At 27.9% G+C, this 12,030-nt stretch overlaps 1 protein-coding gene across 1 annotated transcript; it reads left to right on the forward strand.

Moving 5' to 3' along the window:
• Nucleotides 1-7,538: 7,538 nt before the first annotated feature.
• Nucleotides 7,539-10,158, forward strand: FZY (flavin monooxygenase). The gene is given in 4 exon segments (NM_001247414.1): nucleotides 7,539-8,290; nucleotides 8,496-8,744; nucleotides 8,826-8,948; nucleotides 9,635-10,158. Coding segments are annotated over 4 exon segments (1,233 nt in total). The 5' UTR covers nucleotides 7,539-7,663; the 3' UTR covers nucleotides 9,869-10,158.
• Nucleotides 10,159-12,030: the final 1,872 nt, after the last annotated feature.

Genomic DNA, 12,030 nt, shown 5'->3' on the forward strand with positions numbered 1-12,030 from the left:
TCTTTTTCTTTATATACGAATATTAATACAGAATTTAGAGGCGGAGCTAGGTGGATTCATGAGTTCAGATGAATCCAGTGACTTTTTCGTGAATTTTATATTTGTACTATAAAATTAATTAAATTTATATGTATATTAATTTGTGAAGTTCTAACAAAATTGATTGACGATTATTAATTAAATTTAGAATCCCTAAACTCTTCGTCTGGTTTTGCCTCAACAAAATTATACATAGTACTCCATTTAAGATATATGCACTCACGCGCGCGCGAGCGCGCACATACGCACATACGCGTGCGCACACACGCACACGCGCGCATACAGACACACATACAAAAACTTTTGATAGTATTTTCTAAAAAATAAAATGATAATTTGAATTATCAAAACAAATAATTAAGTTAAGCAATATCTAGAAAAGTCAATCTTTTTTTGGTAATCTATTATAATAATTCCTCATGTCCACTGAAACTTGAAACTAAAATAGTATGTTGGTATTTTGTTTTAAAATAAAAGAACTGAAAGAGAAAAAAAATTATTGAGATTCTATTGTTAATAGGTGATATAATTTGAGAGAAAGGGGTTCATGACACAATCAACCAATACGCTACAAAAGGGAATTGAACCCAAGCATGGTGTAAGGATGTGATAGCTATTGCCAACTCCACTGCGTCTCATTTAACCATTTCAAGAGGTCTAATTTTTATATATACCAATATTAAATTAAAATTGTACGTGATATAGCAATTTTTTTCGAGAATTGGATACCCTGAAGCCTACGTGGCTTTGCCCCTGCATATAAAGGTTTTTGTGTGTTTCGGACGAAGGAAAATATATATTTTTAAGAAAAAAAATAATTTTTGTGTGTTACGATATAAATAAAATATATTATTTTAAAAATACTTATATATTATTTAAATATATTTTATGAACGTAAAGGACGGAGATATAGGGTAACATGTATAAGTGGATGGAAATAGACCGTCAATGTGAAAAATCGACTATCAAACACAAAATTTGCTTTTCCTAGTTATGTTATTTTTTAATAATTTATAACTTGTCTTCTAAAGAAGAACATCTTTTAAAAAAATTGATAAACTAAAGATGAGTTATTTCTCTTTAAAAAAAGGGATAATGCACAAGTACCCCCTTAAACTATGTTCGAAATTCCAGAGACACACTTATATTATACTAAGGTCCTATTACCCTCCTGAACTTATTTTATAAGTAATTTTCAATCCCTTTTTAGTCTACGTGGCACTAGTTTGAAAAAAAAAAGTCAACTATCGTTGGGCCCACAAGATAGTGCCACGTAGGTCGAAAAGGGTAATAAATTATTAATAAAATAAGTTCAGGAGGGTAATAGGACCTTCGTATAGTATAAGTGTGTCTCGGAGATTTCGAGAATAGGTTGAGGGGGTACTTGGACATTATTCCTCAAAAAAAAATATTTATTTGTATTTATCAAAGAATTTACGCAATTTCTTTTCTAAGAACAAGAATATCGTGATTGATGGCTCTTTCAATCTGGCGAAATGGAATTGACATGTATTAATTTGGGTCAGATTAATAATATTATATACTTTTCCGAGTATAATATTTAAGTTGTATATATTCTTGACTAAAATACAATTTGACATTTGAATGGTCAAAGTGAAAGTATGAGCAATAAATTAGACATAAATATTGTAAATGAGTGAAAGATCCCTATTGTTACCAATGGAAGATAGATAATACCACCTTTTCTTCTATTTTCCATCACTCTATCGAATTGACTTGAAAAGAAACGACGATTTTTTTAAATAAAAAAAAACTGGCAGTTTGCTACTTAAAGTTAAACTTATGGAAAAAAAATTTAAGGAAAAGAAAGTAATACCATTCATTTAAAATATCAAAAATGGAAGGAAAAAAAAGGCAAATTATTATTAGAAAAGAAAAACGAAGTTATTAGTAGACTATTTTTTTTTTTTGATAATATCTTCCTTCTTAAATTAGTTATTAATGATCTCTTATTTTCAAATTGTATTTGATTTTAATCTTTCACCATTTTAAGCAACAAAAACTAATCAAAAATATTTTGACATTGACAACAAAGAATAAAATCACAAGACTTTGAGTTACGTGAGTCAGGAGACTAAAGAGAAATAAATAAGTTAATAATCAAAAGAGCAACGTTAAAATGATAGGCTAAACGTTGTGTATATTGATTTAAGACATAGCTCCCTGTGTTGGAAATCTCCAACATGAAAAATTCAAATCAAAATCACTGAGTCACACCAAAGAATTATCTTATACTACTTTCTATTGTTTTGTTCCTCGATTTTATCATTATTACACGTTATGTATCTTCTTTATTTTTAATTATCATATTAATTGTTATTTCTATCGTTTTCAACTTAATTATGGCTCAACATACAGCATTACGGCTGTATTTCATTTTCTATCTTGATTTTTATCATGACTAACTTGAACTAAGAGTTTATCAAAAACAATTTTTATGTCTTCATTAAATAAAAAAACACCTTTATAATATACACTATTGTCTCCAAACTCTACTTATATAAAAATACACTTTACTAAACTAAAGTACAATTTTCACGAGTCACGTTTGGCAAATTCTTTTGATAATTCTATTCCACTATTATTTTAATTATTATTCTTTTAATGTCACAACTCAAGTCTTTGTAGTACGAAAATTTAAAAGTTGCATTTGAAATTTAGAAAATATTTGAAATGTTATCTCGAGTTTCATCATATATATTTTTTTGAATTTTCCTTTTTAAAAAATTTATAACTATTCGATCAAATTATTTTCATTTTCAAATCACATTAAACACATAAATTCAAAACATTAAAATATTATTTGCACCAACTATAATCAAACATTATTCTATTAAAATAAAACTAAGATTTGTCATAATATATATGTATTAGCTTATATATATTAATAATCTATGTAAACTTAAGAAAAAAAAATATAACACTAATAAAAGTGAAAGGTAAAAAAACGGAAATTAAGTTTTAATATTATTTTAGAAATAAAAATATAATTTCAAATAATATTTTTATGAGGAAAATTTTGATTATTAAATAATGATAGGTAACGGGATTGTGACGGAGTACATATTCATTCTTTCGCTAGATGTCAACTCAGCTAATCACTATCGTTGTCAACAAACTTTTTTAATTTTTTAATTATTTATTTACACGTGTCATCACCGCTGGGACCCACTATTGAGTACACGTCATGCTGAATGTAAAATGGGCCCACCGAGAGAGGCTAGAGATACATCTGTCAGTCAGTAAGGCACGTGACTAGCAGCAGGTGACGGTGCGATGATGTCACGTGACTTTAAAAAGCGCTCTAATTTTTACTTTGTTAATGTCATAACATGACGTTAACACAATATTGATCACTCGATTAAAAAATTATATCGTATATAATATATTTGAGTTTTTTTGGTAAGTATGATAGAAGAAATTATTTGAATTTTCTTTTGTTAAAATATTATATATACGATTTACGAATAGGATATAGAGAAGTATACCATTATTTCCATGTAGAAATTGTATTCCTTGGATAAGTAATTGTGTTCAGTATGTGCATAATACATACTATATACCTATCTTTAGCATAATTTGTTCTGGTAATTAAGTGACATGCTAAGAATTTAATTTTTTATAATTTTATTGATCGTGAAATTTAATTTCAAATGATCAAACTTTACGGGAATTATAAAAGTTTTTCACATGATAAATTTGTGTTAACTTTTCATTTTCTCTTTTTTCATTCCCCTTCATCAGTTATTATAAAAGTTTTTCACATGATAAACTTATGTTAACTCTCCATTTTCTCTTTTTTCATTCCCCTTCATCACTTATTTATTATGTAATACTCGTTACATAAAAAAAATTATCAGTGACAATTAATTAATAACATAATTTAATTGTTATTAAATATGTATTTTAAGTGATAATTAACATTTTTTTTATATTTTCTTAAAGTTTTTAATGACATTCAATCTAATAACACTTAACTAATAATGTCGATAAAATTTTAGTACTCTTTGTTAATATTTATTACTGCTAAAAATTATTTTTATTATAATAACGATGCCTTTTATTTCATATTATCTGTCTCTTTTATACGTTCTTAAGAAATCTTAAATAAGAAAGATTGTTATACTTAATTAACCATTTATTCTTTTTAATCTATTTTACATTTATATATCTTAGTCCTTCAATAAGAATGACTTCAACAGCAAATAAATTAAAATAATAACAATTAGTTATATCTTAATTTTATTAATTAATATTTTTAATTTTTTTTTTTTGTAATTTTGAATTATAAATATCAGAAGGAGGAAATTGTTTTTTTTTTTCAAGAATTACCCTTTGCAATCTTTTTAAAGATTTTTGAGAGGACTTAAAATTGTTCACGTAAGTCAAAGGAGAAGAAAAATATCGATGAAGAAAAGATAATTTATGATAACATCAATGTCAGGCAGGCTATTAGGCCTTTTAGCCCAACTAGCTCTAATTTTTACCTTTTACACGTTCCTTTAATTTAGTTCAACTTTACTATCACTCGAATGATTTTGCAAACAAAAGTAATACTATTATTAGTGAACACAATGTATTTAGGGTTCTTTTGTAGCGTCCAACCTTAATTTGTTGCGATACACCGAGTTGCATTGATTCAGAGACACAGTTAATTGAAGTTCATTGGTTCAGATAAATCCAATAGATAATAGTTTTTTTGTAGATCTTATATTTATATTAAAAAGTTATATAAATATATGTATATATTAACTATTTGCATTGAGTCAGAGGCACAGTTTATTGGGGTTCATTGGTTCAAATGAACCTAGTAGATATTAGCTTCTTCATAGACCTTATATTTGTATTAAAAAGTTAAATAAATATATGTACATATTAACTTATAAAGCACCTAACAAAATTAAACGATGATTCAGTAATAAGTAAAGCGCCATAATCCAATAGCTTTGCTATAAATTTTCTTTTTTTTATAATTGGCGAAATAGTCTGATAGAACCTTATACTTCTCTTCAAAACAGAAAGATCAATGTCAATCCCTCTCAAATTCATATGTCAAAAATAGTTAAGGTTTATGGTTACTCACTACCTCAAATAAATTATTCAAGATAATATTTCAATAAATTACTTTCTGATGTTTGGAGTATATGAAAGAGAAAAAAAAAGAGATATGGAAGGAATTGGGTTGTCTGGAAAAGAAGTTAGAAATGGAGAAGAACAAGATTTTTTTTGATTTTTTTTAAATTTATTTATATTATTTATTAAAATTTTAACAACTCTTTTTAATTAAAATATGATGTTCACTTGTTTACATGCATGTGTAATGACATACTCCTGCCATTTTGATATCACGTATGTTTGGTCAACGGTTAGAGAGGTTTCATATATTATATTCAATATAAGAATTTAATTGATAAAACGTCAAGTGAAAGAATTCATAATACAAATACATATAAGTATAAGGGTCCACTAAATCATTTAATTTTGATTCCGTTTCTATTTGAGCTACCAACACATTTTATTAATTGCTATAGCATTCAACTTTTTCTTTCATTACAACCCTAATTGCTGTTCTTTTTTGACGTGTTCCAATTCACTTCTCATCACTTTCAAACACTAAATATTCATGTTTTTTTTAGTATCGTCTGGCTATTAGTGCATGTGAAAGTTAAGAAAATATGAATGTTAAATTTTTCATACTTGGTTTCAACTTGAATATCAAACGACAACAATAACAGCTATGCTTTTTATTGATAATTAATTATGGAGAACAATTTTAAATTACATACACTTAACTCCCAAAATATTTTTAATGAAAATCATAGGTTCTAATAGGTTGGTTTTCTCTTTTGAGATCATGTTACCAAGTCTGATTTTCTATAAGTTTTTCTACCTAGGGTTGGGTATAAATCATCAAATATCAAATTGAACAAGGATTTACCGCATTGAAGTTTTATTACGATATTGAATTAACGTTGAAAGTTTGATATTTAATATATATTTTAAATTATTGATTAATGAATTTAAATCTTAAAAATACTAAATCGAATATTGAACATTCAGGTCTGATGAGTTAAATTTAATGATCGATGGTTAGCTACATAGTTGGGTCTCGTCTTTTTTATTCTATACTATTAGTTGTAGTGTTACTTTTATAGTTTATTGTCATTTGACTTTGGCTATTGTCTCTGAGTTTTTTTTACAATGAAGTTATATTTTTATTTTGTTATGATCTATTCTTTAGGATTTTTTATCAGGTTGTCTATAGTATTTTGTCATATTGTCTTTATTTTCGTTATTACTTATTTATATTTTTTTATTTTAAAATAATTAAATTGTTAATAAATTTCTTATATTTTAAATTAATTTAATTGTTTAATTTTCAAAATTACATTTACAATTATCTTCTATTTTTATTATTTGGATTTTGGATGTGATTAGTTTAAAAAACTTCAATTGTTTTGAATTAGTCTAAGATTAATTTGACAATGCTTTTTCTGTCTTTAATTACTTGTTCACTTTTTAATTGACATACCTATTAAGAAAACAATTATTATAATAGTCAATTTACCATTTTACCTTTATTAATAATAGAGTGAATGAATTAAAAATTTAATATTTTTAGAAAAATTATCTTTATCAAAGTAATTAATTGAGCAAGGGTATAACAGAAAAGAAAAAGTGTCCTTCCACTTGATTTATTAAAATAGATAAATAAAAGAAAAAATGGACAAGTAAATAGAGATACGAGAATAACTAATAAAGGCAAAAACAAAATGTAATTTATGTCATAATCTTCAATTTTTAAAAATTGTGAAACACATCAACCGTTCAATTAATTTGAAAGTAAAGAAATATTATTTTGATTGTTCTTTCTCGAACTCTGAGTCTTTCATAAATACAAAGAAGTAATCTCTTTAACGATAAGATAGTGATAAGGTTTGTTTATATCTCTTTCACTTATTCCATTTTCGAAGATCATACAAGATATGTTATTATTATTGTTTTAACAAGTGATTTGAATGTTCGATTGACCTATTTGACAAATCCATAATGTTAACATTTGAGGGTGAAACTCTAATCACTAATACTCAATAATCAAAATTAAAATTTTAAAAATACTGAATCAAATATCGAACGTTAATAGTTAGTCATTAACACGACCCTAAACTCATTATACACCTCCATAACACCACCACCAAAACTCTGCAGCAGAGAGAGAGAGCCTTGAGAAGGAGAACCAAATCCTTTCCTTAACCTTCACGCCTCCATTAACACACTTCCTCATTAATAACCCCTCTGTTTTTTCCCCTGTTTTTTCTCTTCATTCTATGCAACTTCGTAGAAGAAAAAAAATAAAAATAGCCTTAAAGAGGAAACTCAACCCCACCCCCTAATCCCCCCCCTACCCCCAACCTTCACTCTTCTTTAAATTCCCACTTGTTTCACTCTACACTTTCACAGAGCTAAAAAGAAGAAGAAGAAGAAGAAAAAGTAGAGCTACTTAACCAAAAAAAAAACAGAGCAACTCTGAGTGTTTGAAACTTTTTACACTCTTTTCAAAAGTTTAAAGTGAGAAAAGAAGAAAAAAGCTTTAACCTTTTAGATGGGTTGTTGTAAAGAGGAAGAACCAAAATGGTTGTGGGTTAATGGACCTATAATAGTAGGTGCAGGTCCTTCTGGTTTAGCAGTATCAGCTTGTCTTAAAGAAAATGGAGTCCCTTCACTCATTCTTGAGAGAAGTGATTGTATTGCTTCTTTATGGCAACATAAAACTTATGATCGCTTAAAACTTCATCTTCCTAAACAATTCTGTCAACTCCCGTTGTTTGATTTCCCAGAAAATTTCCCAAAATACCCCACAAAACACCAGTTCATTTCTTACCTTGAGTCTTATGCCAAACACTTTTCTATCACCCCCAAGTTCAAACAGAGTGTTAAAGTTGCAGAATTTGATGGAGTCTGTGGGTTTTGGAAAGTACAAACTCAAGATTTTCAGTATTTGTCGAAATGGTTGATTGTTGCAACAGGGGAAAATGCAGAGGCAGTTATACCAGAAATTCCAGGGATTGATAAGTTTAAAGGAAGAGTAATGCATACAAGTGTTTATAAATCTGGTACTGAGTTTATTAATCAAAGGGTTTTGGTAATTGGTTGTGGAAATTCTGGTATGGAAGTTAGCTTAGACCTCTGTAGACATAACGCCATTCCTCATATGGTGGTCAGAAATTCTGTAAGTACATTTCACCTTTTTTTTTTCTTTCGACAAGAGAAAGTTATTCAGACGATAATAGTGAGTTTAAAGTCATAAAAAGTATGTATTTTGATCTATTTATCGTTATTTTTAAAAAGAAATTAATCGAGAACAAAAGAAATATTTATGATTTTGATGTAAATTAAACATTATTAATTTATTTATTTTATTTTATTTTATGCAGGTGCATATTTTACCTAGGGAAATGTTAGGAATATCAACATTTTCAATAGCTATGGCCCTTCTAAAATGGATGCCTTTAAGAATAGTTGATAAGTTGTTATTACTAGTTGCTAACTTAACCTTAGGTAGCACTGATAAATTAGGTCTCCGGCGACCGAAAACCGGCCCGCTTGAACTTAAAAATGCCACCGGAAAAACACCGGTACTCGACGTTGGAGCATTATCACAAATAAAAACCGGAAAAATTCAGGTAAATTTTCAAAAATACTTACATTTAGCCAAAATAGTTAATTTTGTCTAATGGATGATTTTTTTATTCTTTTTGAAATAGATAATGCCAGGTGTGAAGGAAATTACTAAAATAGGAGCAAAATTTTTAGATGGCAAAGAAGGAGAATTTGATTCAATAATCTTAGCAACAGGATACAAAAGCAATGTGCCTTCTTGGTTTAAGGTATAACAAATGATAATATTCGCTCTCTGTTCGTATCAAGTTAAATTACGTTACACAAATTCTTTTTTTGGGTGGGGCAATTGGTAAATGACAAAAGTGATAATAAGGCAATGAGTATTTTGTTGTTACCTTATAAAGTTTCTAGTTTTATCTTTACTCTCAATCTCACATCACTTTCATTCTTACACATGCAGAAGCCTACAAAACGTTTCTTAAACCAAAAAAGAGAATTTCTGATCTCATTTGTCTGGACTTTTCCCTATTTTTTTTTCCCAAAAAATAAATTAAATTAATGTGTGTACTTCCTAGTTCCTATAGCTTGGGAATACAATAATGATATAATTCATGTTACAATTATTAATTTCATATTTATTGAATTCCTATACACTATAATGATTAGTAATAATACATATAGACTAAGTACAATTATATATTATGAAAATATTTTTATTAAAATAAATAATTTTGTGGGCCAATTTTGACCAAAGATATGCACTTACTAGACCATGCATAGTGGCATATGTCCTATGGTTTATTTATATGTAGTGAAAGGGTACCCAACTTTTTGAGACTTTTAGGTCTATCACATGCAAGATTTTTTCTATTTTTCCAAAATTAATGATGAAATATTTAAATTTCAAAAATTTTAATTTAGTACTAATTTTTTTTTAATATTAATTTTGTAGGGAAGTGATTTCTTCACAGAGCAAGGGATGCCAAAAACACCATTTCCAAATGGTTGGAAAGGGGAAAATGGATTATATACAGTGGGATTTACAAGAAGAGGAATATTAGGGACTGCAAATGATGCAAAAAACATTGCCAGGGACATAAGTGAACAATGGAGAGAATTCAAGGGCTTCTGTAAAAACTTTTGTACTACGAAAAATCTATCAGATAACCAAGGCATATGTTTTTAGCCTTTTTAGTTACAGAGTTAGATGATAGTTAAATTTTCCAAAAAAGGGTCTCAAGTTTTGGAAAAAGTAGTTAGAGGGTTCATAAAATGTAATTTTAGTTCTTCAATATTTTCAACAAGAGGAAAGTTCATCCTTCTATCTTGTCGTTTTTCCTATTCTCTTTGTAAATTAATCAAATTTTTTCTATGTAATTTTCTGATTTTTTAAAAATATTTTTTTACATAATACCTTTTCATTTTTCAAATTGATCAAAATATTGGTGGCTCTGCTACTACAATTGTTCAATGTTATTCTTGAGGGAGATGTTAATAGTTTTACATTTTAGAAAAATGAATAAATTCATGTTAAAAATTTGATTAGATTCAGATTACGTATAGTAAATTTTCTTCGAACTTGATTCCAAGACTTCTAATTAATAAAATAGAGTTATACTATTGTACCACGACCTATATTAACAATGTATTTACGTATATATTCATCCTAAATTTATTTATCTTTAAGGAGATCCCCAATATATTTATGAGTTTAATTTGATATTCCAAAACTCAATATAAAAAGTCAAAGGCTGAAAACGGAGAAAGCCGTTAGATATTATAGCTTTTTCAGTTTGTTGAGATCATCAATCTTTCCTTCAAATTCAACTTTCTTTTTATCTCTTTCAGACAACAATCTTACTTTGCTGATGCCATAAAGTAAGATACGACTTTTAATTTGATTCAATCGTTAGATATTTATGTCCTTTTAACTTATATGTGTACATGTAAATACTAAAAATTCATACAAAAATTTTAAATATTTACTTGTCCACGTCCAAAACTGAATAACAAAGAAGACGAGTTAAAAGACACTTTATATGTATTATAATGCGACTGGTGTATGTGTCACCTTTTTTAGTAGTATATTGAATGTACCATAGAATAGACCTAACCCCCACCTAAAAGTAAAACCTCCCAAGAAAGAGTAAAAGGGCTGAGAAAAATTCACCCAAGTCTAAGGTATAGTGTGAGGGAAATTTGAAATTAAAATATAGGTTAAGAGTGATGAGGGAAACGTGCAGTGATATTATTGAGTACTAGTTGTAGTAGTTTCCCTCATATGCACGCTGATTATTGACACAATCATGGACCTCTGACATTTATCTATTGTACTATATATTATACGTCCTATATTTCACTTACATATTTTTATTCGTAATGTTGATCACATTCTTAATCATACCTTACAATAATTATATAAGGCATAATATATAAATGTGCTTACTAACTTGACTTCGAATTACATTTATATTATTCAGTTTTGGATGTGCATAAGTAGACACTTAAATTCGTATAAAGTTGAACAAATAGACACGCATGTCTTACATGTCATCCAATATGTCATTTTCTGTCAGACGTGGTGTCCTATGTGTATTGTGTCATATAGGACTCATGTGTTTTTTTATTTTAAAAGTTGGATAGTTAAAGTGTTTGTTTGTGCATTATGATAGTTATAGGTTAAAATTAAAATTTGATGCCAAATTTAGGGTCTAATATATGTATTATGCCATTGTATAATGTAGTATTAATATTGCCACGTAATTTTACAATTTTTGTATTTAATTCTTAATATCTTGTTTTGAAATTTTTAACTCCACCTTGTATGAGATTGAGTCAGGTCCATTGATCAGGTCCAATGTGGGAACCCTGGACCGTGCAGGGCTATGAATAGAATATACCCCCTATCCATAAATTTCAATTAGATTCATCCCATATCAAACCGGTTAATACACTTAATCTCGACTAGTTTGAGTTCGCACCGCATTTCGAAGAAGCGTTATATGGATATTTTTAAATTTAGAACACAAATCAAAAACTTATAATTAAGAAGAAAAATCAATTTCATATCCGATGCATCATTATTTCAATCCTATAATATTTTTTTAAATCAAATATCATAACTTTGTCAAAGAAAATATTGATTAATTCGAAATGTAACTATTAGATGAGAAAATAGAGAAGAAAAAGTGGAAAGGGAGAGATGAAAAGAGAGTTTTGCAGAGTAGGCAGCATTAATTGAATTTAATTTGAATTTTGAAGGAAATGCAAAGTCCAAATCACACGCTTTCCGTCTCAGTTACTCCCATGCACGCCTCTTCTGTCTTTACTGACTTCTTATTACGTCAT

This window comes from Solanum lycopersicum, chromosome 6, assembly GCF_036512215.1.
Source record: "Solanum lycopersicum chromosome 6, SLM_r2.1".
Taxonomy (NCBI): Eukaryota; Viridiplantae; Streptophyta; class Magnoliopsida; order Solanales; family Solanaceae; genus Solanum; species Solanum lycopersicum.